Here is a 26,819-nt window from a genome sequence, read left to right on the forward strand (position 1 = left end):
CCCAGAAGTGGCCCAGCCAAGCCCTGAAGTCTCTTCCCGGAATGTTCCAGTCAGAAAACCTTGTGGGGCTGTAGGGCTATCCTGTCTGTTCATGCTGCTCCTGATGTCTGGGGAATATCAAGGCTAAACTTGATGGAAGGCCTGAAAGTCCTGGCCGGTGTGGCTGGTCCTCTCTAGGGCCTGGACCCTGACCCAGACCTCTGTTTGTTTTAGCATGTCTCCTACACCTGTCATGACGGCGTTTAGGGTCGTGGTATCCAGTATCGCTCAGCTCTCTGACCCTCTGAGAAGGAGATCTTGCGGGCTCCTGAGGGAGTTGGAAGGTAGCCATGAGCCAGACTAGCACAAGTGCAAAACTTAAATATCTTTAGGGTCAAGAGCAGGGCACACCGGCGTACTTAACGATTGGAATCTTCTTCCAGTTAACGAATTCTTTCTTCAGGTATGTCAAAACAACCTACCTAGCTTTTAATTTTAGATAGTGTATTTTTAATTCTAAAATTTTCACTTCATTTCTTTTATAGATTCCAATTTTCTGCCAAAATTCTTCACCTTGTCATCTGTTTTCTTAACTATATTAATTACTGTTATTTTAAAGTCTGTAAAGTCTCTCTTTAATTCCATAGCTGTAGCTTCGGTGGGTCTATTTCTATTACCTGTTGTCTCATTTTTTAATCCCTATTTTTGTTCATTTGATCTTATTTCATGGTGTGCCTGGTAATTTATTTTTAATTAATTAATTTTTATTTTGTTTATTTTGGGCTGCGTTGGGTCTTTGTTGCTGCGCGCAGGCTTCCTCTACTTGTGGTGAGCGGGGGATACTCTCCGTTGTGGTGTGCGGGCCTCTCACTGACGTGGCCTCTCTAGTTGTGGAGCACGGGCTCCAGGCACACAGGCTTCAGTCACCGTGGCTCGCGGGCTCCAGAGCGCAGGCTCAGTAGTCATGGCGTGCGGACCTAGCTGCTCCGCGGCATGTGGGATCTTCCCAGACCAAGGCTCGAACCCATGTCCCCTGCATTGGCAGGTGGATTCCCAACCACTGCGCCACAAGGGAAGCCCCTGCCTGGTAATTTTTTATTAAATATCAAATATTGTGTTTAAAACTTTTAGAAAATTTTAGCCTCTAGAGCAGCACTGCCAAATAGGAATAGAATGTGAGCCACATATATGTAATTTTAAATTTTACAGTAGTCACATTAAAGAAATACAAAGAAACAAGATATATTTTATTTAACATTAGTTGTCAAAAATATAATCATTTGAAAATGTAACCAATATAAAAATATTTATGAGATATTTTTTGATTTTTTTGTACTAAGTCTTGGAAATCCAGTATTTTATACTCACAGCACATCTTAGTTCTGACAGAGTCACATCCCAAGTGCTCAAAAGCCACTTGTGGCTTGTGACTACCATATTGGACAGCACAGCTGTAGATGATGTTGCATCCTTCTAGGGAAGATTTACTTTTGTTTCCAGAAGGCCATTAGTCCTGGGGAAGATCACCTTAAGCCAATCAGAAATTGGGTTTGTTTATTTTCTATCTGCCCTTTCTTCTAAGTGTGTCCCTGCAGGAGTCATAACTGAAAGCATTGGGTATTTACTGGTACCTTCCACCTTGCCAGGCCCTGGATTCTAATTTTTGTCTCTTTGGTCCCTTGGAAAGCTCTGGGTAGCTTCCCAGTGTCTCAGCTGCCACTTGTAAATACACAACTGCCTCAAGGGGAAAAGAAATGCCAAAACCAGGCCCAGCTCTCCTGCTCCCTTCTTGCTAGAATCTGGGCCCCTCAAGTCCTGGCTTCTTGCATAACTTTCTTATGCCTTAAAATAATTTACACACACACACACACACAATTTTATGATGCAGTTTTTTCTATTTGTTCTTGTTGGGACCGTTGATTTGATACAAGCCTTTTGCCATAGCCAGAAGTCGAAGTAAAATAACATCTTAATAAACAGAAACCAGATTTTTTTTTTTTTTTCTGTTTGGCAATCAGTACTGCTGAGCCTTTAAAAACAGACTTATTTCTCTCCCTCTGATTCAGCACACCCAAATCCCTAGGGAATAAGATTATTTTTCCCAGTTCTAAGGATTGGCAAATTGAGGCATAATGAGTTTATTCCTAGGAAGAGTCAGGGAGGGACAAGATCCAAACCCAGTCTGTCTTTGTTCTCAGCCCAAGAGCTTCCCACCTGCTCCGCCTTACCCACTTGCATGGCAGGGAGGCTTCCTGACCTGGCATTCCTCAGTGACTCCCAAATCTCCATCTCTGTGCAGGGCCTCCACTTGAGAACATAGAGAAGTGGCAGACTTGGTAGTTATTCTGGGCAAGACAGCAGGAGGCACACTCAAAGGACACTCATTCCTTATGTAGCGTTTGTTGAGATATTGCTTTGTACCAGACCCTGTGCTAGGCCATGTGGGAGAGACAGGATGACGTCATTCACAGCCCTGCCACTGAGGGCATGTTGTTCACCTGCATAGGTCGGGTACCACGACCCTATCAGGAGCACAGAAGCAGAGTTCTGGGAAACTTACCATCCTGTGAGGCTGCACACGTTCCCATGTACGTGCAGCTCCTGTCCCAGCTTCAGTCTGGGTTAGTTACCTCTGCATTGGCAGCTGCGACCTGCCCACACCTAGGGCATAATGATATTTCAAGTATAAAATATTTAAATAAAGGATTTTATGATGCGGGTGAACTAAGATCTTTGACATTAATAGAAATTTTTGTTTTTAACAATAAATATCAAAGTTAATTGAAACTTACTTTTAATTCACTGCTTTTAACCTGATATGTTTTCCTTTTTTAAAAAAGAAATCAACTTGTGTTTTCTAGAAATAAGAGCAACCTTTACTTTTTTCTTGTCCGATATTGAAAAATAGGAGAAAACATTCCCAGCCATTTCTCACTACATGAAGACTGCCACAGTTTGGGTTTATTTCCTTTCTGGTTTCTTCCTGTGCTATCTTTTACGTAATTATAATCATAACGTACATATGACTTTGTACGGACTTACGTAAGCAGCCAGGACTTTTATGTAATATATACGTGTAATATGAACATTTTCTCAAATTATTAAAACTCTTTGAATGTACAAAGTTATGGTTGTAATAAAATATCCTATTTGGGATTTTATAGTCATTTCTCCTATTGTTGAATATTTAGGTTGTTTCCTGTTTTTTTAGTTTTACAGATATAATGCAGGGAATGTCTTTGGACATAAAGGTAGCCCCTCTTAATCCCCCTGTGCCCTCACACTTTAGATTATTTTTCTAGAGCAGATTACTAGAAATGGAGTTACTGCATCAAATAATAGAATATTTTTGTGCTCTTTAACTTATTTTAAGCCTTGAATATACTCCTCAAATGGGCAGTCACTTCACCCCAAATATCAGACACGGTGCAAGGCAGGAGGACTTGGGCAGCTTCTTGTGGCAGAGACCCAATGTCTGGCTGAAGGTGGGGCGCCCCTAGAGAGCCCCGAGCTGTGAGTGGAAAGGGACCCCGATTGCCAAGGGTTAAGGGTAACATTAGTAAACCAAAGGAAGGCCAGTGTGATGAGAGTGAAGATACGCGTGCAGGAAAACCTTTTGAGAAGAAAGTAAAATCACATCTGCTGGAGTACCTCACTCTTCCAATGACTGTACTGATGGGGGCTGTTGCTGATATGGTGTGTAAATTGAATTTTGGCAACTGAATCCCCTTTTAGACGCACTGTGAGCTGAATCCTATTTTAGATTGGTGACTCATATAAGGAACCCCGTGGTGACTCTATAAATCAGAAAGTTCGTTTGCAATGCAAATCGTCCTTTCCTAAGTAATCTTCAGCTCCTTAATTTTACAAATTATATATTGTAAATTTTTTATTTTTGTATATTGGTTTTTGCAAAGTATACTTGGAGGTCGCTCAGGGTCCATTTCAGCCATGGGGTTTGTGGGTCTTGGAGGGGGAAAGTTCTTCTATTGGATCAGCCCCTGAGGGATGGCAGCCTGCCCTCTACCTCTGGCTGTCAGTTGAGTCCCTACGATAATGGAATCACTCCCAGGACCAGCAAATTGAGAAGGAAGTGCCCCACAGGTTTGGAGGAGACTGACAGGTATTAGGTGGCTAGAAGGTCAGGGAGACTAGGGAAAACTCAGCTCTGAGAGCCCTGAGCTCCCAGTACAAGGGGAAAGCCGAATGATCCAGAAGTGGGGCTGAAGTTTCCGAAGGAAACCTTGGTCATCACAAGTTCCTGCAGGGGGTTCAACTCTGACAACAGATTAGATCCCACTCAGAAAGAAAACTTGTGCTGCAGACTGTTCCAGTCTGGTTTGAGCTGGTGATGCAGAGGGCTTTGTCTGAGGGTGAGGCAGATGAGCCAGCAAATGCCTTCTTTGACTCCTTCCGTGGGGGATCAAGCGTCTGTAGACTGTATCTCTTTGCCAGAATGGGAGAGGAGGAGCTGCAGGGTACACTATCCAGCTCCCTAAGGGACACAACTGAGGCCTGTGATTTACAGTAGCCTCAGCCCTGGGGTTTTCTTTTACCCTTTCATGTCAACACCAAGAAGCCATGGAGTTGGGTCTTAGAAATTCAACAAAGTGCAAAAGATACATCTTAAATCATGATCATGTTCAAAATATTTCTAATAACTGACTTGATTTCATAAATAAAGCCAGCTTTACATAAATTAATGAAATATTTGCACTGGGTAGCATGGTAATTTCCCAAGTTCTTGGGGACCCTGTGGCGAGGTGGGCGCTTCTTCTGCTGAGTTCACGGGTCTAACCTTTCAACTGAGGTTGTGTCCTTCTCACCAGCCTTGAATGCCGAAAACTGCTAAAATGTTACTGAACTTTGCAAGTTACTGTGTTTGCTGGGGCATTGTCCAAACCTCCAAACCTAACTGGAAGTAGAAGTGGTAGAAAACCCCAAGACCTAAACTCAACTTTGGGAAGATTTGGAAAGAGTCCCATGAGCCATGTCCCTGCTAGGGCTTGTTGAAAATTCACATGTGTAACAGTAATTATTTAACAATCAAGGTGTCCTAAACTTTTATACAGTGTTTAATTTACATTGATTTCTTCACTTTACATGTAGTAATTAATTTTGTCTTACTGACAGATGATTCTCAATGACTGATTTCAAGGGACATTCCTGACAGGTACTTTTTAACCCTTTGTTTTCCTTCGAAAGCCTTTTTCTCCTCTGGGGTGCTGTCATGGACAGCACAGGGATTTCTGGAAGGGGGCCTTCGGGGAACAGTTATGTGAAAGTGGGAGGTGCGAGGTGAGTTTTCATGTAGCTCATAGATCTATTTAGAGTCGCTTTGGGGTGGAGAATGCGGATCTGATCGGGGGGACTTAGAGCTCCCCCAGTTAACTTTTTGCTCCCTTTAAGAGTTGGCCCCTGCAGATACTGCCCTAGACCATACTTGAATAGGCTCCAGGGTGTAAGAAGGATTTTCTAGCTTTAGAAGACATAGTAGAAATCCCCAAATTTGCTTTGAATGAAATATTGAAGGATTTAAAGACAATTTTAAGACAAGTATTTTTTTGGTTTCTGTTTATGCCTTTTCCCTTATAATGCGCAAGAGTTATAAAAGTCTTCGTAGGGTGGAGAGAGCTGCAGAAATGACAATTACATGGCAGTGGAGCCACAGGTCCTAAGCCAGTCCTGTGTTCCAGTTTTATCTGGACAAGGAATGCTTGTTCACGTCGGTTATCTCTGGGCCATGTTGGCAGAGGGCCCCTGATGCCAAAACAGGGCAGGTTGCAATTCTGTTATGTTCTTTTTTTAAAAAAAAATTTCCTTCTGTCTTTCATCCTTATTTTGTAGTCTCTGAATATTAATTCATAACTATTGGATTTAAGACATGGACATCTCCAGGGTTAGAATTACAAAAATGGAGAGGGAAGTTACAGTGGACACTTCTTTTTAAAATCTGATTTTTGAATGAATGCTTTGCCCCTTTGCATTGCAGGAGATGACCATTGGGCAATATTGTTATTATTAATGAGGAAGACATGTATCCTTCATTTTGCAACTTTCCATCCTAAATGACCTTTTAAATTTGGATACTATCCAAGTCACATTTTAATATCAATGAATGATGGAAAAGGTAAATGAGGTTCAAATTATTCTAACACTCACATGTTAGAATCTATGTCTATAGCTATATCTTCTCCATAGGCTGGTCGTAACTTTATAAGTAGGGAGGGAATTTTAACCCCAACCCTGTAGATGAACGTTGTGTGTCGGTGGCTGCATCCCGCTCAGATGGGGAGCTTCCCATAAATACGCATAGTTCTGACTATTGGTCATTGCTCTGATCCTTAGTATTATTTTTGTGTTCTCAAGAATGAAGAAGCATTTGTTTGGCAAATACTAAGACAGTTTTGGAGAGTTCCCCAGGACTTTGCCCAGCCTGGTTCTTCCCTGGGTCAGACTCAGGTCAGAGTTCTGAGGACAGCAGGTCCCAGATCTGGGTCACCATCTTCTTCCGCCTCCTGCTACCACGTCTTCAGCTCTTCTCTGAGGGCGAGAGTTGGGCCCCTTTGGGGATTTCTGTCATTATCGTTCCTGAGTCCCGTGTCCCTCGATATTTCGTCAGAGAAGGTACTCAGATCTGGTTTGGCTTGTAGTAACAAAGGTCTTTTTGTGTCTCCTGGTCCCTCTGCTTCTCCTTTCATTCCCGTGGCATCTATTATTACTGTAATGTGACCAAGGGGGCCTTTTTTCCCAATGTACCTCCCAGTATTTCCAGGTGGAAAAGAGTTAAGTTCTTCTTTTTACACTTGCCATTTCCACCTACTTGTGCAGAACAGTCTCAGGATATGCCTGAGCATGTGCATGCATGTTCACAACTGTGTGTGTACCCGTAGTGTGTTTGTGAAGGTGTGTAGAGGTATGTGTTGCGCGAACGTGTGCATCTTTGCAAGGCACGGGGTGTGTTAGAGTGTCCCTGTGTAATGTGTGAGTGTGGGTGTGGGTGTGTGGGCGCCGGCCAGTGGAGGTGTGTGTGTGCCTGTGAAGCTGTGTCTGTGGCCATCAGGGGGCGCTGCTGTCGAGCCGTCCAGATCACAGGGCTTCGGCTCCTTAGTCATATCATAGCCTCCATCTTTATTTGTGTTCATTATTCACAGGGCAGTTAGTGGCTACGCCCCCTTGTTGGTCACAAACAGTATTATCGTATTTAGGAACGGTCATGTATTCCCCAAATTTCAGCAAAATCCTTCCCAATGCTGTTGTCCTTATAGCACGAACTGGCACCTGCCCTTCGATACTATACCTGCAGGAGGAATTCATCACATTTGGACACATTTCCTAAGCAAGGCTGCTGATGCGCTATGTTAAAAAAAATTAATTAAAAAAATTCAGATCTCGGGAAATTCCAGCAGTCAGTCTCCTCCCTTTATCCTAATCTCTTCATGGTAATGCTCACAAGTACCCTCGGTCCAGACAATTCTTCATTCATTCTCCACCCGCCACCACACTCATACCCAAACTCCCCACCGCTGGAGATTAGCCTTTTGTGAGGCAGTGCATCAAAAGCTTTCTTAAAGTCCCAGTAAATTATACCCCTGGTTTCCCTCTTCAATTCCTTTTTGTTACTTTTTCAAAATATTCTATTAGTTTTGTTACGTATGATCTCCCTTTTGTGAATCCATGCTGAATATCTTTAATTAAATCATAACTTTCCCTATTTTGTCCCTGATTAGTGTTTCCAATATCTTCCCCACCGCTCAAGTCAAGCTTACTGGTGTTTAATTTCCTAGATCTCCCTCAGAGTCGTTATTAAATATAGGTGTTGCATAAGGGCTCTCGTCCACTGCTGCTTCTCCAGTTTCCCAGGGTATTTTTAAAAGGTATTTTGCTAATCGTTCCCCTGTTTCCTTGCCTCCCCTTGCACAAATTCTAAGATGGTTCCCATCTGGTCCCAGAGTTATCAGTCTTCAGACACTCTAATTTCTTTCTCACCTGTTCTGCTGTGATGCTGATTTCCTTCGGAAATGTTTTCCTCTCCTTGGGAAATGCTTGTCTGCTGCTGGCATCTGCTCTCGCCTTCCCTTTATGGACATGAAGGCAAACCGTCTATTTTTCATTTTCCTTAGCGGTTGTCACCGCTTATTTCAATAAACTATGCTCTGTGCTGTGCCTCCTAACATCTTTAGGAAAAGCATTGTAAATTCAGTTCCAGCACTACCTTGCTAAACCCCCAACTCAGAAGTCATCATTTCCCTTTCTAAGGGCTGATAGCATCACTAACTTGTAATTTGGGGCAGGGAGTGCCGACCCTTCGGTAGTTAAACTGTTTTTGATGCCCTCAGCTGTTCTAGGGGAAGCGTGACGTCTGGAGGCCCCCCTGACAACCAGTACAAGAGGAACCTAGAGCTTTTAGGGGGTTGTAAATTTTCCCACGTGTCATTTTGGAAATCTTCCCTCCCGAGTCAGCTTCAGCCTGGAGGTTCTCCTTTCCTTGCACCCTGAGCAGTGCTGCTGGCTTCCCCCGTACCTGACGGATGTGCTTCTGGGGCTCCCTCACTCCCAGGCTGTATTGTGGACTCACCTCATGGAATCTGCTTCCTTCTAGGCCTCTGGGACACAGGCTAAAGGGACACAGACTAAAGCACTGCCCCGTGAAGGGTGCACACCCGGTGGCTTTCAGGCACTGGTGCCAGCAGGTGCCCCTGTGAAGGGGTGGCCACAGGGAGGGGTTTCACACCTCTGAGCTGAGGACTGGGGAAGCCTCTTCAGATGCACTTATTCTCTCCTAGCTTGACCTCGTTTCCTTTTACAGCACATACAACCCAGATCTGCACACTGAAACATCGCTCTCAGGTTGTAAATTCTACACCAAATCAGAAGGCCAAATCCTCCTGTAAACCCAGGGGCCGCTCGACCTACATAACACCAAAGAGCCTGGCACTGATGGCTATCGTGGGTCCCGTCGGGCAGGGGAAGCAGAGGCGTGAGGTCTGTGCCCTCCAGGGCAGGCTACAGGCCTGAATCAAGTTGCAGAAACACCATCAGTCAAAAATTTCAACAAAGTAGGTATGAGTCATCAATAGTCCTTTTGACATTGTTGTATGTCAAAAGGCACACCGCCCATGTCCTGTGTCCCTCGTCATGCAAATGGCTGTAATTTGCACACACAGAGGGATTTGAAATTTTAAAAGCTTAATAAAGGCTGTGTATACACACACTCGAGCCAGTTTTTAAAAACTGCATTTAATTGAGTCAAATAACATGCTACTTTGGGGAAAAAATGAAGATCATTTAAACTTTTTTTTTTTTTTTTAGTTCAAATGTCTTTTTAAAAAACTGATTGTGTGGTGCAGACTGGTTGAGGATCTTGCCCAGATGCAGCAATGAAAAGTAGATGGGCAGGGACACCCCCAAAACTTTGGGGTTTCTTCTTCACCCCTACCATTGTTTCTCCATCGAAAGGGGTCACTGTCCCTTTGCCTTGGGGTTATGGGACGGGGTGGCCTGGGTCTGTGAATCTATAGTTCACCAAGATCCAGAGACAGGGGACCCAGACCCTTGATCCACCCACCTCACTGAGCAACAGACAGCTGCCTCCCGACAGGGTGCGCCGTCCTGTGTCAGCCCCTGAGTGCCGTTCCAAAAGCAATTTATAGATGGACTTTGTAAGCGAAAATAAGAGACACAGGTGCTTCATAATAATTACTTGCACATTTACAGAATCGGACATTCTGTCATTTAATAGACCTAAAACTAAAAAGCTTTTGTCTGTGAAAGGTGACCAATAGAAAAAGGGTTTGGATTATATGATATCCCATAACTTAATCATATGGCTCTTAAGAGGGGGACATACACAGCTGTGTCTCGCTAATATGCATGCAATATGTGTAAACTGATACGCTTTAATTCTAAACTTGTTTTTAGCAGGAAGAAAAAAGCATTTAGATGAGGAACATTAAGATTCAATATTAACCATTTTTTCCCCTTTGGGCAAAATTATTCATCACTTGATATTTATTAAAACAGCATTTTTTGATACAGTGAGATGCATCCTCCTGAAAATTTTCCAAACATCCTCAAAGTTATGTGGCTAAGTGAAAAGGGGAAGAGAACAGACAGCAGTCTCCTTTTGGCCACAGAAGGACAATGGACTTGAAGGATAGACACTTGCTCTTTTGAGGCTCAAAAGCCATCCTAACCCCCTAGACCTAGGGATGGGGCAAAGTTTGGAGTCGTTTAGGAGGGCTATCCAGTTATCCGCCTCCCCTATTACGAATATTTGATTTGTCCACGTGCTCTGATGTTTTAATTGTTAGTTTGTACTGGTTTAATCTAAATTATTTAAGTATACTTGTTTAATAATCTTAACCAAAGGGGGAAAAAAAAAAAAGGAAGAAAAGAAAAAAGAAACTAAGACAAAGGAATTGTAGATTAGAGACTTTATTTTCAGGGCAAAATGATACGGATAAGTGAACATCAACTGACCAGAAATTATTTGCTTCTGTCTGTTAGACACGTAATGGAGTCATTTAACTAGTCAAATTAGGAGCTGCAGAAATGCACCATGCTTCATTACTGAGTTCGAATGGGCACCATTTTACATTTACGTCAAAAATTATCTCATAGCAAATTAATGTTTTCATTGTGCCGAAAAGCTGAAGCTATGCAGTGTTAGCACCACCTAGAGGCTATTGCAAAAATACTTCAAAGGGATCTACACACAAGGACAGGATGATCATCAATAGATTAGTTTTAGGGAATAGAGCCCTGACCCCGTTTTCAAGTAGGAACATAGTCATTGACTCTAATTGGCTGGACTTGGCTTATGATGTGAAGTTCTGAGGGTCCCATAAAGATTTCCCTAAACTTGGTTTAATACTCAAAGTGTTGAAACGTTTCTGCAATTTTCCCACCCTCTTCGTGTTGCTCTTTAAGTCCTGAAAATATCTGTATGTTTGTTCTCACTTTGCTTGAGTTTTTTTTTCACCTGCGGACTCACATTATATCATAATCTCAGATTTTAGCTGAATTAGCATTTCTGTAAATAAACAAGGACAGTTCTTTTCTCCCACGCTGTAAGTTGGCATCTTTATAATCTTTCTTTTGTTATAGGTAAAACCTGCTATCTACAGAAAGAGGCAAACACATGACATTGTTTCATCTTAAAAAATACTGAAACTGGCAAATTCTCTGTTCAAACAGGTTATGAAGGTTGGTAGACTTCCTAAGAATGTTGGTGTCTGTTCAATTCAGCGATAAATCCTTTAGGATAAAATAGCAAACCCCTCCCCGATAAAAAGTATTTATTAAAATGATGTGTGGGCACTCAGTGACTCTGGGAAGCTGGAGCATACCATCAGAGCAGAAGCAAAGGAAAGGATAGAAGCATATAAATAGCACTGAGAACTTGAGAATATTTCAAGACAATATTGATGTCTAAAATATATGTGAATGACTGCATAATGATCGAGGCAGACATATTTCAAAGTACAGTCAGAATCTGGCCTCCAACTCAGAGCTTTAAATTCTCCAAAAGACATCTGTTTTCTGAGAAAGCCTTACCAACAGCTGTTCCATATAAAGGGAGGAGCCCTGGACTAGGTCAGGAGATGGCAGGTACAGGACCCTCACGGTGTCGGGCGTAGGACACCGGGAGGGCTAGAGTCTACCCTCCCTCTGAGAACACAGCAGGTAGTATTGCTCTGGTCCCAGGTGAGGGAGGCACCTGTGTTTCTCAGAGCCGGGGATGGAACTTTGCCATGTGTTCTTCCTTAGGGACCACCCCACTTTGCAGCATCTCTAAAGGGCGAGTTTGGTGCTGTACCTCTTAGATACTGAAAGGAGGGTTGACTTCACCTCTCAGGCCCTAATGTTTGCCCGGCTGCTCTTCTCCTGATACTTAACTCTTTCAGCAAGCAAAAGCTGGGGGAAAACAAAGTGGCAGGTGTGATTTCTAAACAAAATAGAATGCTCTGAGTTAAAAAAAAAAAAAAAAAAAAAAAAAAGAGGATAAGCGTATAGCACCCATTTTATTCTTAACTGTGATTCACAAATGACCAGTTTTAATTAAAATGTTGCCTGCCAACCTCCTTTGCAGACCAAAAAAGAAAATTTCCTCGGAATGTTATCAACTCTCCAGTTTCTGCAAAGATGCTGCATTTTCAGATTTCAAAGAGAGGATCTCCTTTTGAAAATAAATAATTGTTGATGATCATATGAGCCTGCTAAGTACAGTATTTTAAACCCATGCTGTGTTGAAAAGTTCAAGAATTTTTCAGTGACCTTAGGGCCACAGATAGGATAATGAAAGATGGAAAGATGAGGGCAGGGTCTGAAAGCGCGTTCTCTTTTGTTCTAACGGAAGCTTTTTGTGTGTGTGGCTTAAGCTTGTGGTTCAATAGAATTTCTTTGAAACAGAAACAAAAATGTGAAGAGCTGGTTACAAGTACTCTCGTCTGTTCTTCCCCTTAAAATGCAGGGAGAATTTTACCTCTTCTCATGAATCTTGTCTGCTGAAATGTCTCAGTCTTCATGTTATGTTTACCAAGGCCAGGCCGGAGGACCTGATAATTTATAACCATTCCTATTGGGTTTTATGTAATAACTTTGGAACTCATATAAAGTAATGATCCACAAACTCTTTTAATGTTCATTATAAAATATGAAATATTTCTCAGAACCATTGCAATTATGTGACCAGACATAACTGTTTCACACATGAGTAAATACAGGGAGGTTTAACATAACTTTATTATCTTCCTGTCTTTTCTTCTCATTGATGTGATAATACTGTTTTAATATTTTTCTAAAGAAAAGTTAAGTAATTTTAGAATCTCTGCTGAGGCCCGCTTTATTGGCTTTTGTAATAGAACTCTCAAATCTAATTGTATTTATGCCCAGACTGACACCAGTAAATGTCGTGAATGGAAGGGAAATGCCCCCCAAGCTGTGTATTCTGTAATTATCGATAGATGTGTCTCTGCTGACAAGGTCTGGGGATTTGGGGAGAATCGGAGAAGCAAAACCGAGACAGAGGCTCAGTCATCAGAGGCCCTGAAGAAGCCGAGAGGTGCTTTTCCAAGGGGCAGGCAAGCCCGATCGGGCTGTACTCACCACGAAACTTTTCCCCTTCACTGCGTTGTGTCTGCCCTCTCCAGGGTCTGGAGCCAGCAGCATGAAACTTCTCATACAATGGAAGGCTGATCTCCAAAGAGAATTTTTCCTGGGATTCTCACCCTGGAGATTTGAGCCGAGTGGCGTCGGTCTGGCTGCTTGACCTTTATCTGGGGTGTGACCTTGGAGGTCAGCTCTCCATCGTGTGAAGTGTCCTGTGTTGGTGGAAGGCAGTGGGGGTTGTTCTGTACCCCCTCTTCTTGCTCCCTGCCTGGGCAGCCTCTCCACAGAGACCCATGTCCTTATGACTACACTGACTATTTCTAGTCTGGTATGCGGGAAAGATTTAACAGGAGGGCGGGTGGTGTGCTTGGGTCTCTGCATCTTCTGGAGAAAGGAGAGGGTTTCACACCTTTCAACCCATTCCTCTTACTTAGCCTTAGACAAATGCTTCTCAAAGGCTAGTGTGCAAACCAATAGCCGTGGATCTTGTGACAATGCAGATTCTGAATCAGTGGGTCTGGGAAGGGTCCAGCAAACGGCCTTTCTTGTTCGCTCCTGGCTAAAGCCCATGCTGTGGGTTCATAGGCCATACCCTGGCCTGGATTCTTCGTCCACCTTCTCCTCACTGCTCACCCTCTTGAGGTGATAGGCAGAGCCCACAAGAGGATGGAGGGTGAGGTGAGGCCCTCTGAGTGGCTCAAGTAGGATAATGGGACTTAAAGTGTAGCCTGGGGGCTGGATCCAGCTCACAGATGTGTTTTGTTTGGCTTGTGTGATATTTATACTTTTGTCTTCAATTAATTGCAAACATTCTAAAACTGTGAGATTTTTCCTTACAAACCCAGGTTTCTGGGTTCTCTGGAAAAAGTGGAATATCCAGGACAGGTGACAGAGGCAGATGAGGGGCTTGCTTTAGGGAGGCGTGGCTCTCACTTCCCCATGGACCTTGCTGCCCTCGGTGTTCTGCCTGGGGTTGCCCTGCTCATCACAGGGCACTTAACAGACGCGCACCAGGACACAGGGCCTGGCCCACACCGGGGGTCTTAGCAGCTGAGGCTGCTGGTCCTTCTCTGGAATTTCAGGACGAGAATTTGTGCCCACATCAGAACCCAAACTCCTCCCAAGTGCTTTAGCTCTGCCTTGGGCAATTGCTCCTCCTGTTTCAGGAGCTGTTCGGGAGCTCCATTCTCCCAAGCAAGCCGCTGGAGAGCGGGAAATTCTCAGCTAATTAAATGTCTCGAGAACACCCCCTCCCTGTGACCAACATCACATTTGAAACAAGCAGGCATCATGCGAAGGCTCCCCGCAGCAGGTGAGATCCAAGGGCAGCTGCCCAGGCTGCAGGGCCTCCAGAGGGCACAGAGCCTGCCTTCCCCTGCCATCCAGTTTCCAGGTGGGCAGCCTGGGGGCTTGTCACAGAATCTGGAATGTTCATCCGTGCTTAGAGAAAGAACTGTGATCATCTTCCCGCATGGTCCCCGTCAGTCACTCCCCATCCCCCATCCCATATTCACTCATACTCAGTCACCCCTGGAAACCAGTGAGCTGTGTTGGAGTTTGATGTGGCAACAAACAGCCAAAGTCAGCATGTGTGGTTGCTAAGACAAACAATGTGGAATACTTGCATCCAAAGTTTTCCCATGACTGCCCCTGGTTGTGTGATGAAATTAAGGGAAAACCAAAAGGATCTTCTGCTTCCCTGGGCAGTGGCCATCTCGGCCTCCCGTTCCTCTAACTGGGGATGGTCGCTGCTGTAACTGGTCACCATGCTGTTGCTGCACTGACTGTGCTTGGTTTTCCCTGTGTGAGGACCAGGAGCCCAGCCTCTGCCTCCAAGTGAAAGGCCAAACCTGACTCTGGCGGATTTGAGAGCCGGCCTCCGTGCAGGCCCTGCTGAGCTTGGAGCAGGCTCTTGGAGCGCCGACATTTTTATCCCTGAGCAGAATTCAGGGGTAAAATCTCATGTTTTGTTTTTTTTTTTTAACTGTTGAATGCTGGTTAGAGGCAGGGTCTTCCTGCTGCCAAACTCCTCAAGTCATCCTTTTGCAGCGTGAACAAGTGAAGGGTTCCTCCACTCCTGCAAATGAGCTCTGTACATCCAGGGAGTCAGAAGGATTCACACGGGACACTCAGATTGTCAGCTGTCAGCGCTCAGTAGCTGGTTAAGTAAATCTCACTTGAATTAAAATTTCTGCTTTTTCTCCCTTTTACAAGATGGAGTAAAACAATCATTTCCTGGGTTAGATTTTGGATGCTCAGTGACAGAGTGCATGGAAAGAGCCAGCTGACGGCAAGAGGTTCCCGCTGTCTTATTCATCTTCTCAGAGGGTTCTGCTCAATCCTGTTTGTGAATATAGACACTCAAAGAAAACAGCACCCAGGTGTTGCCACATGCAAGAGGAATGCCATGCCAACCTCGGGGCGCACAGCTAGGCAAGGGGAGCTGGCAGCCAGGGGGTGGTGACGGGCTGGAGAAACTAGGGTGAAATCAGCCCTCACCCGAAAAGAGTTTGCAGTCTACTGGGGGAAATGAAACAATAGTATAAATATAAATATAAAACAGATGGATATCTGAGACAGTGAATGATAAAGTCAAAATAAACGGTGGGAAGGAAGTGAGGTCAGGGAGGTCCTGAGGAGCAGGGTGGGATTGACTGGGTCTTGAAAAATGGGGAGGCTTTGAGGCAAGAACTAGTGTTTTACAGCTTCATCCAAGGGAGGCATCTAGCAAGGATTTCCTCTTTCCTTTGGTGTCCTTTTCTCTTCCACCTTCACTCATTTCTGAAAGTATTTGGAAGGGCTCAGAAACAAGGCAAGTCCTCTTAGCTGCAACAAGTCATGATGTTCTGGAGACATACCCTGGGGTTCCTCTCCAGTCTGTCCTCGGTATTACTGTAAGGGACAATTGCCTGGTCTTCTGAATTGGGAACTACTTAAAATAAAATGACTGTGTTTTATATGATGAATTTAATTCTTTTCTAATGAATTTTATCAGACTGCTCTTCTGAGCACGTATTGCGATATGGCAGTGCTGGACTATTTTCTAACATAAGAAAATAAATTAATTTAGGATTTTTAATCACACTAAAACAATATTAAAATTCTGGCGTGCTTTTCGCTAGCGCTTCGCTGGAGCACACTTCTCTGTTGCGGTAACAGCCCAGCCGGGAAATGCACTGTGGTCTGTCCCCAGATGCCCGGTGCACCATCGCTCGTGGAATTGGTGGCAGTGGGTCTTGTTGTGTGTGCATGGGAACAGTAAGCTAGCTCCTCTGTGACACACTCTCCAGAGTCAGGAGGTGTCATGCCATCTCAGCAGGGACGCAATCACACATCTGCTCTCTGGTCTGTGACACGGCCCCTCTGGTCTGTCCCTCGACAGCGATGCCTGTCATCTTGTTACAAGGCTCCACAGAAAGTCTGACATGGCAGAGGTGACACGGGGCTACCGAGCCAGGCTCATTAGATGCCCTGCACTTGGTGGCCTCAGTCTGATTCCTTACTCAAGGGAGCCTGCCTGCTTTAGATGGGATCTGCTTGAACCACGAAAATTGCAGGAGAGACGTGAGGGGTGGGCACACGGTCTGACTGGAAAGCGAGAAGCTACTTTGAAGGCTTTCCTTTCCCTTAGCTTGTCTGCTTTGCAAAGCCTCCCTCTCCTGGAGTTAATTCACAGTTAGTCTGTGGCTGGCCCTGACGCAGTGTAGGGAAATATTTCATCTTAGGTACCATACAGATGGTGGCGATGCTAGTGTTAAAAATGCAGAAAGAATATTCAAAACACGCTCATGAGTTCTCCGAGTGGCATGTTTCGGCCATACTTGGCAGACTGGACTGTCAAATCCAGGAATGCCCTAGAAAGTAGAAAGCATATAAATAACAGAGTGGTCAAGAGCTAGTGACTGGTGCCTGCTGGGTTCCAACTGGGATGCGATGCCAAGGAAGCCACTGAACCTCATCGAGCTTCTGTCTTCTTCTCTGTATGAGGAGGATGGGAATAGAACCTACCCCAAAGGGCTCATCACTCTACAGAATTTCAGCGTCCAGAGGCAACAAGTTTCCAGCGATACGAGAAGGCAGCAATGTCCAAGGGGGGCCGTGCCTTGAGTAGACCCCTCTGCTAAAGCCACTGCCCGCCTGGCTTCTGTGAGACTTTTCACTCTGGATCTTCTTCTCCTTCACTGGCTTCCCCTTCTTGGTCTTTTTTGCTGACTCCTTCTCCTCTGTTTGCCCTCCTTGGGCTCCTTGTGGCAGTCCTGGCTCTTCTTCCTTCTGCAGTCTCTTCCTGGGAGATCCCATCCTTATGTATAAATTCTACCACTTGTCTACTGGTGGCTCTCAGACCCAAACCTTCAGCCCACTTCTCTCCTCCAGAATTTCTACTCTAATTTTCTATGGGACTTCTCCATTTGGACATCTCAGAACATCAAACCTAGGAGTTAACCTTGATTTGTCCCTTTCCTCAGTATTCTCGTCCAATCTACCAGAAAGCCCTGTCAATTCTAGCTCCAAAATAAATCTAGAATCTCTCTTTCCTCCATCTTCACCCTTTCACTGTGGGTGACCATCATCTCTTAACTAGACCTTCCTCCAAACCATTTTATACTCTTAAGCTAGAGTGAGCTTCTAAAGACATAAATTCTTCTAACACTTTTCAATGGCTTTCCATTCCCTTTTAATTAAAACTCGAGGCCCCTTAGCTACAAAGCCCAAATGACCAGATCCCTACCCAACCTGCAACCTCAACTCTCAGGCTCTGCTCCAACTGCCTGGATCTTCTATCTGATCACTAAACACTTCTGGCTCTCTGATACCTCAGGGTCTTTGAGTACGCAGTTCTCGCTGCCTGGAATGAATGACAACCTTTCCATTCACATACACACACACACACACACACATGCACACACACACACACACACACACACACCTGGCTTTGCATGACCAACTCCTTCTCATTCATTAGGTCTCACTTGAAACATCGTACTCTCAAAGAGGCAATTTCTGACCATCCACTCAACAATGGCTCATCACTCTATTATTCTCTCTCTCAGTCCCTCACTTACTTCTTAGCAGTTTATTTTAAAATGTGGGTGTTCAGTATTTTCCATCATTTTCTTGGTCTAATTCTCCCACCAAACTGAGAAACTCCAAGCTGTCAGAGACCTTGTCTGTTCTGCTCATGCTTTTGTCCTTCCAGGTACCACCATGTTCAACCCACAGAAGAGGTTCAATAAGTATTTCTTGAATGAGGGAATGAAAAAATATATACAGATATATAAAATAAAAAGTACTTAAGGAAGCATCAGTTTTCACTCAAATCTGTTTCTTGTGTCCAGACAGTCATTTCTTAGATGTGCCCATTAGGGATGTCAGAGCCTTGGTTTGGGGGAATCTAACCTTACCAATTGCATGGGGATTTTTCAGAGATTCTTTATAGTTGATAAGATCCTCTGAGCTCCTGGGCAAAGCCGGAAGTGATGCATGCAAGTGTGGCCTCCAGAATGAGCACCTGGAACAAACTTTTTGAAGAGTAGACTCAGACTCTGTCCCTGACCCCCCTCCCCAATTTGACACGGCAGGGTGTATGTGTGTATGTGTATGTGTCTGTGAGCATGGATGGTAATCCTCTTTGACAGATTATTGGTGATTTCAAAATCCATCTCTACCTCCTTTGAAAAAAGCCATAGATGACAAATCTAAGGGATTTGTTAACAAATGGTAGTGACAGACGTGGTCACTCCACTTCTCAGTGGAGATATGATTATTGGCTTTTTGTCTCTGGGTACCCATAGATCTGGTTACTTTTGCAGAGAAACTAGGAGAAGGAAGACCCACATGATACTGATAATTCAAGAGCCAGTGGATAGAATGCAGCTGTAATCCCATCACCCAAACTTCCCTTGCAAAAATGACTGCATTTTGGAGCTTGCGTATTTCTGAGAGGCCTTGTTTGACTAGTTTACCTGATAGTTGTCACAAAGAAGCTGTTTCTAATGTTGGGAAATCATTCAACGTTGGCAATCCTGTATCATACGGATTTTTCTCCATCCTGCCATCTCCTTGAGTAGTAGTAAAAATATATGTATCCTTTCACCTTGGGGACTCTGATGTTAAAATATATAAATGAAAGAAATTGACTTTGGGCCTAAAAATAAATATATAATGCAGAAATAGTTGATAAACGAATAAATATCACCATTATATTTCAAGATTTCCCAAAGATATCTGAAGACCACTTAATTGTTACTGTGTAATCAATTATTCAATTAACCTTCTCATTGAATATATTTTTGATACAACTTTTTGAAGCTTCAGCTTTAAAAGGTTCCTATCGATTGAAAGTTTCAAGGCCATATGGCCTGAATATTGGATTTGTGCCGTCATGATTGACAGTGGAGGCTGGTCATCACATGCAAATATTTCAGATGGTGTGAGCTTCAATGATGAGGCTACAATGGTGTTGTTCCTTTTGTAGATAAATATATTTATGTGCATGTGAGTGTATATATATGTATGTAGACATACACAAAATCTCTGCCTCTCGCGTGCACTTCCCTGGTCCTGTGCATACACACACAGCACCTGCTTCATCTAGTACAAACGCTGACCAAATACAGGCCCCCCTCCAGACGTGAGCCCAGTGTTCCGAAGAGTAACTGCATCATCTCGGAGGCCACCCGGTGATTCAGTGATTCGAATTTTGGAGGTCTTCTATTTAAACAAGATAAGAGACTAGCAATGCTCTCGAATGCAAAAATTAAATTGCATGAGGCTTAAACTTGCAAGTTGAAAAAAATTATTTCCATTCAAAGGAAATCTTTTCTGCTCTGTTTTGTCTCTTTTATTTTTTCTAGGATCTTCTTAGGTAACCTTAGGTTTATAAGAGCCTGCACTGACTACTTCTCTTAATTTATTCTATCTCCCGACGATAGTTTCATGTGTGTGTGGAACTGAACAGTGGTCATGATAATCTTGTGTGATATGTCAGTAGATGCACAGCAGTGTTCAAGAAATCTTTGTGCTGTGTCGCTCAGGCAAAGGCTGAAGCTGGTGTGGTGGGTTCTGAACCCATCCCTGGAAATAAGGAGTCCTGTACACAATCGTGGCACAAATGATTTTCAAGATTTCTGGAGGCCAAGGAAGAAACGTATGTGTTAAATAGATATAAAATGTGCAACCCCTTTACCCAGAAATTCCACTTCTAGGCATTCATCCAAAGAAAATTACCTGATGTGTGGGGAAAGATTTTTCTATAGACATAATAATTGTCACATCCCTTAGAACGGGGGAAACTTAGAAAACAACCCACATGCCCACGAAGAGGGATAAAGTTAAATAAATTAGGTGCCTCCACAGGAAGGGAACACCATGTAGCCATAAAATTATATTGCAGAGGAATAATTAATGACATGGAGAAATATCGACAGTACCTATAACATTTAGTGAAAAGCTGTATTTGAACCATAAATTTTGTAAAAACATATTATATAGTTCTGCATAGAAAGAAAAAAAAAAAAAAAAGATGGGATGAATTTACATTTGGAATGCCCAGGGTTCATTTCTAGGTATTGAGATGATGGGAGATCATTATTCATTCTGTAATTAAGCTTTTCTTTATTTTCCACATCTTCTATATATTTTACTAACGAACCCCTGAAGATCTTGCAATTAGCATAGCTTAATAGCTCAGAGCTTAAATTATTTGATTCACCAAACTTTCATGAAAATGGTTTGTGATTGTGGAGTCTCTCCCAACCCCATCTCGGGCCCCTGTTTCAGTGCTCCCCGCCCCCCGGCCCCCATTTCACAGCATCTCTCTGGAAGCCACAGTGCTGAACTGTGGGTGCTGAGATGGGCCCCCCAGAACACAGTCATAATCAAGATATTAGCAAAGAGTTTCTGTCCTGAAAAATACCATAAACAGGCTCGGTTTGACCTCCTTAATGCAGGAGCACTTTAGTAATCTGCGCCTAATGATTTTTTACATTAAGCCCCAGCTTGTGTTGGGCCCTTGTGAGGCGCAGTAATTTAAGAACAGTCATTTTGCACATTCCGATCCCATTATGTTACATTGTTACTGAATAAAGACTGGTATTATGTTGCTCCCATAAAGGGCAGAAGTGGCCTGAATTTTATCTGCTGAACGAATCAATCTGGATTATGTCAGCTGAAAAGAATTGCGGACTGCAGACTCTCCCGCAGATGGGGGGGATAGGATTTTTTCTTTTTTTTTTTTTTTAATGTATCTGTTAGTTCTGAATACATGAGCTAAGATAATACCTTGTGGTGACTGAAAAGTAGTTTTTCTCTCTTATTTTTCAGTGAGGAGTGTACCAATTATCATTTCAACATAACGTATTAGGAGATCAATTGGGGACTGAAAGCCATTTCCCCATGTTAATACTCTGCTGTATTTAAGCTGCCCTGACGGCCTGTCGGGGCTGTGGGAAAAAGATTGAGCAAATAATGAGGAAAGAGCTTAGAAAAAAGGCAGAGGGTGGGGCTTGGCAAGGGATGTGAACTATTCATCAACAACTCAACAAGGATGGTGGAAATAATAAGTTCCCCTTAAAGAAAAAGGGGAAAGTTTTTTTTTTTTTTTAAAGAAATAGTTTCCCCTGGGGGGCGGGGGGGTGGGTGGTGAGGGGAAGAAAAACACATTTAACCCTAACTTTGTCCTCCTTCTCCATGAACTGATTTTAAACTTCCTGAAATCAGCCAGTGCTTCCCTTTGAAATGGATAGCGCACATTTAAACAGGGTGCATTCTTTAGCAATCAGTTTAAGAAAACAGTGTCTAATTTCCTGTCCGTTTGTGCAAATTTCTTAGCATGTGGTAGTGTCATTTAATATCGAAGTACAGTAATGCTCTGCTTTAACTTAGGAAAATGCAGACAAATCCTTTGCGTGAAATGATTTGTGTGATCTTTGAACTGACCATGAATAAAATCAAGCTCTTACTATGCGCCCTTATTTATATGGTAGAGAAAACCTTTGAAACCTGAAACTCTTCAGGATATGGTATATGTATCCAGTAAGTTGCTTAAAATAATATAACTCTGTTGCATTTTATAAGTTTCCCCACACTCCTCTAGCCACCATTATGTAACCCCTTCCAAATATTTACCTTAGAAATGAATAGGCTTTTCTAATATTGTTGTGCTCAGAGTTGCTAAATTTCCATTCAGCAGACCTAATTCCACCATCTGCAAAGTTCCAGATTTTATAATACTTATAAGCTGTTTCTAATCTATTTTTACTGCCTTGTTCTGTCCTGAAATGTCAAAGAGTGCAGAATAGGTCTTGGAATTAACATGACAGTTAAGAAACTTGGCAAGGTTTTACAGCAGATTGTGACATTAACAAAATATAAAGGAGAACGGTGAAATTAACATTAATGTATGCTTGCAGACACTATAAAAATCTATATGTCCATGATCAGGGAATTAAAAAATAGGCATGTTTTTAGGATGATGCTATTAAAGGCAGATCTTTACTATGAAAAGAAATTTCCATATGAAAAGCAACTTACTAAAAGTAATGCCGTAATCCCCTCTCTGGAATGAACAACAGGTTTATGGTCCTAGGTCAAGTAGGCATATGGCTGTCTCCGGTTGCCAATTTTTTTTTTTTTTTTGGGCTTCTTTAATCTGCGATAAAACTGCTTTGAAAGCACTAATAGCATTTTTTCACAGCTGTGAAGGAGATCATATGATGGATGTACCTAAAAGGGAGATCGTTTGTTTAGATTCACAGATTGAAAAAATAAATCACTTAAGGCCCACTTTTAATTTCATCATGGGAAGGTTTCAAACAGTGCTATCTGGAGGAATTCATATCTTCTCTCTCTCAATCTCTCTCTCTCTTTCTCTTTCTCTCTCTTTTTCTGCTGCTGCCAGAATCTGCCTGTTCTGGTTGTCCCTTGGTGATTGTAGTTGTATACACTGTAATAAATTTGACCTTGGGCTGCTGTTTTAGGAACACTCTGTGTTTCAGGAACATGGAGTCTTGGTGTTTGAATTGTGCCAGAATGCTTCCGAGGACAGGGTGAATGTGCGGGCTCTGATCCCATCACTGGGCCCAGACCCTGGCCTCACTCTTCTGTCTGTGTGATCTCAGGCCAGCTACTTAACTTCTCTGAGCCTCAGATTCTTCATCCAAAAATGGGGGAAATAAGAACACCTGTTTCCATGGGTAGTTGTCTTAGAACAGCATATATGTACGTAAAGTCCCTGCCACATAGTAACTGTGATTTATGCAGTTGTTTTTATTTGTTTTTGTTTTTAATCCAAGAGTGGGAAAACTCAGTGAGGGTGTTGGGTGGGGGAGAAAATCCGGGCCTTTGAACATGCTCTGCTCCCTGTGGAGTCGGTGCAGCTGGCATCAAAGAGTGCGTTCTGCTATAAAAATCTCTGATCCTATGTGCCCTCTGGACACCTCCCAGCTGGGAGTGCTGAGCCCCGGGCTGCCGGCCCAGTCTTAGGCCCAGCAGCGCTTCCCTTAACCACTCCGGGATCCGCTTATCCACCTGTAAACAGGGCAGAAGAGTGCCTCCTGGGGGTGTTGGGAGAGCAAAGCCAGTTAATCAACAGGATATGTTTTTTTGGATCTAAAAAAACATTATCAAATTTTTTAAAAGGAGAAAGTTTAAAGAACAGTAAGTAATGCAGTGTTTTCTGAGCTGTCTTAGGAGACTTTGCCCCGCTGCTCTGTGCAGGCTGTGGGGCAGGTCCTGGGAGGATTAACTCAGCCCAGCCTTGAGATGCACGGTCCTGTGGGGGAGGAGCGCCATTGCTGCCCACCCGCTCCTGCCTCCCTGGGCTTGGGGTTCTCCAGGGCGGTGGGACAGGGCTCCTGGAGGAGATCCTAGCTGTCCAAAGGCCGTGTGCCTGGCCCAGGAAGGGTAAACTCTGGATCTCACCTGGAGGCTTGTTCTTCTGCTGGAGCATTGGCGTGGCATGCCAGCCCCGAGGGACCAAGCCAGGTGTTCCTCCAGCTAGACAAGGGCACTCCTGCAAAGCAGGTGAGGGATTGGCAGCCACGTGGAGCCCTTTGGGGCCCTGGTCTCCGGGGGCCTCCTGGGCAGCCGGCAGGTTCACGAGGGGTCAGAGGGCTGAGGGAAAAGGAGAGGTCATCAACTAGAGACAGGCGTGCCTGTCTGTAAACATGCCACAGACACATGTGTGCATGCGTGCTCGCTGGTTCAGTGTCTCCAGGAGACACTGTCCTCGGGCCGTGCCCCTCCCAGAAGCAGGTGCGGGCCTGCCTCCCTCTCCTCTCGTGGTCCCAGGGACTGATGCCTTAGCTGCTTCTCGTCCTCGATGCCTTGTGTCGCTTGGGCCCTCCTTTTGGGTTCCTTCCCAGATCAGGTCCTGGCCAGGCTGGGCATCGTTCTCCTACTCCTCTTCCTCCCCACCCTCCTCCTGATCCTTTCCGGGGATGCCGGCAGGCGCTGGCTGCTCTCACCTCCTTCCACCAGCAGGTGGCGGTCTCTGCTCAGCGATGAGGTTCACAGGTCTGTTTAGGCTAAAATCCAATCTGTTCTGCTCCCTCTGGGCACCAGGCATTCTGAGCCTTAGCGTGGATGTTCCAGGAACAGCCCTGTGTCTTGGGAGGAGCAGAATCCCCAAGAGCCCACACCTGCCTCACAGCTGGGGCCCAGGGACTAGTTTTAGTTGCTCTATTTGTTTAAAAACAAACACACTTGCCCACATTTAAAATTCAAGGTATTTAACAGAGCGTAACAGACTATCTCTGAAAAAGTCAGAAGGTGTGGTGGCAGCAGACTCATGTCCCCTGGGCCACAAGGCGCAGGCGCTGAGGGCCCTCTGCCCCTCGGGGCAGTCCAGGTGCTCTCAGAGAGACAGCAGTGAGCGGTCCTGAAGAGACATCTCAGTTCCCGGCCCAGGAATTGAACCTTGGTAGCCTGGATGAAAACCAGGAATCCTAGCCACTAGACCACCAGGGGCTAGAGGCTAGAAGCAAAGTGGCCCTAGCTCTTACCCCCACTGAAAGCAGGAATGTTTCAAGGAGGCAAAAACTGTAAAAACAGGTATAAAGTTCATTATGGAAGACATAGCACAACGTATGGGAGAGCACACAGAGAAGCAGTCTGTTTATTTAAGACAGAAGCAGGGGAGAGATACACACCTAGAGAGAAAGGGTACGGGCGTCCTCTCTAATGAGGAGGAGCGCAGTTAAGTCAGAAGCATGGCAGAGATACATACCTGGAGAGGAGTGCAGGCGTCCTGAATGAGGAGCGCAGTAATGACATGATTTAAATCACTTATATAGGACAGTCCTTCCGGGTCTTTGTTTACCTTTAGCCAATTATCTCGTTTCTTTTTTCACACCTGACTGGTCCTAGGACCCTCCCCAAGATGCGTGCGCCACTTTTTGCTAAGATGGATCCCGCCGCAGAGGCCTGTGGGTTCATGTCGACACGTATTATGGGGTGGCGCCCCCTCCTTTTTTGACCCCCAAGGAGCCTTCCTGCGCATGTGCAGACAGGGAAGTTTTCCTTGACCTCAGGAGTGGGCACCTTATCTCTTTACTTCAGCAGAGCTCAGCTGCTGCCTCTCGCTCTGTCCTTGGAGGGTCTGGGTGAGAACAAAGCTTCAATTGTACTCCACTTGACAAACACCAGCTGTCCGGCCCAGGGGCCCATCTATCTCCTACCTCAAGATGGCCCACTTCTGACGTGACTGCGGCCTGTCCTGTGAGTCGGGGACCTCATGCCAAGCTACCCTTGTTAGGGCCGTGCAAGATCATAACAGCAATGACTGTTCATTGGACGCCTGCTGTGTTCCAGGCCTCCTCAGCATCGAGCACTGTCTCCACATTAGTTCATTTACTCCTCGGGCAGGGGTGATTATCCCCATTTCATGGAAAGGGAAACTGAGGTTCAGAGGTGCTGTGGCCTGACGCAGTAGCAGAGCAGGGACTTGTGCCCGGGGAACTCCAGGCCGTCGGGTGTGGGAGGGGTACCTGGGCTGTGTGCGTGTGCCCTCCCTTCCAGGGGCTCTCCGCTCCTGTTTCCTGGCCCTGTGTCCATCAGTCTAGGAGGCCTTTTCCCTGCCAAAGCTGCCTGCCAGGGGTGAGGTTGGGGTTTAGGAGACCCCAAGGTGACAAAGTGCCCCCGCAGACCTGAATCAAGGTTAATTGAAGTAACTGACAAAGACTGTATATAAAACAATGTCAGAAGACTAGCTTTTAGTTAGTTGTTTTTTTTTTTTTTTTGAATAGCAAGAAATAAAATAATCCCAATTTTCAGGTTCCCAGACTAAATGAATGCCTACCTTCTCCAGAAGCCTGGAGCACGTCAGGTTGTCTTAGTGAAGAGTGGCACATAAACACCTACCAGCCCATTTATGACAGTGGTAGTGGTAGCAGATTATCATAGTGAACAGTAGAGAATACGCAGCATGTCTTTAGGACTACAGTGTCCTAGGGACTGTGCTGTGAGCTTCATAAACATTGGATTATTTTATCCTCAAACCCTGTGAAATATGAATTATTATTAGCCTCATTTCACAAATAAGGAAATACAGGCTCAGAGAGGTTAAGTAACTTGTCTAAGATCACACAGCTGGTAATCAGTAGAGTCACATTTGAAATCACGTCTGCAGGGCACCATCATTTCAAGGCATTTTATTTCAATGGGCATGTAATTTGCCTCTGAAATGACTGTAGTGCTCTTTAGAAGAGCTAACTGCCCTGAGCTGTATG

The 26,819-nt window shown here is 44.4% G+C and overlaps 1 protein-coding gene and 1 long non-coding RNA gene across 8 annotated transcripts in view; both read left to right on the forward strand.

The window, feature by feature from the left end:
* The window catches only part of ZNF536 (zinc finger protein 536), a 424,854-nt gene that overhangs the window by 351,706 nt on the left and 46,329 nt on the right, over positions 1-26,819 (forward strand). Inside the window, exon 7 of one of the 7 annotated variants that reach the window (XM_082369433.1) lies at positions 5,113-5,152. The exons of 5 other annotated variants lie outside the window; for them this stretch is intronic. In XM_082369433.1, coding sequence (XP_082225559.1) covers positions 5,113-5,126 — 14 coding nt within the window. In that variant the 3' untranslated portion in view covers positions 5,127-5,152. Of the gene's footprint in view, positions 1-5,112; positions 10,350-26,819 lie in introns of those variants that run through there. One more of the 7 variants, XM_082369432.1, reaches the window with a different exon arrangement.
* Positions 1-26,819, forward strand: part of LOC309617321 — a 465,615-nt gene that overhangs the window by 229,095 nt on the left and 209,701 nt on the right. The window lies entirely within an intron of this gene.

Source organism: Balaenoptera borealis (assembly GCF_965194805.1).
Source record: "Balaenoptera borealis genome assembly, chromosome: 19".
NCBI lineage: Eukaryota > Metazoa > Chordata > Mammalia > Artiodactyla > Balaenopteridae > Balaenoptera > Balaenoptera borealis.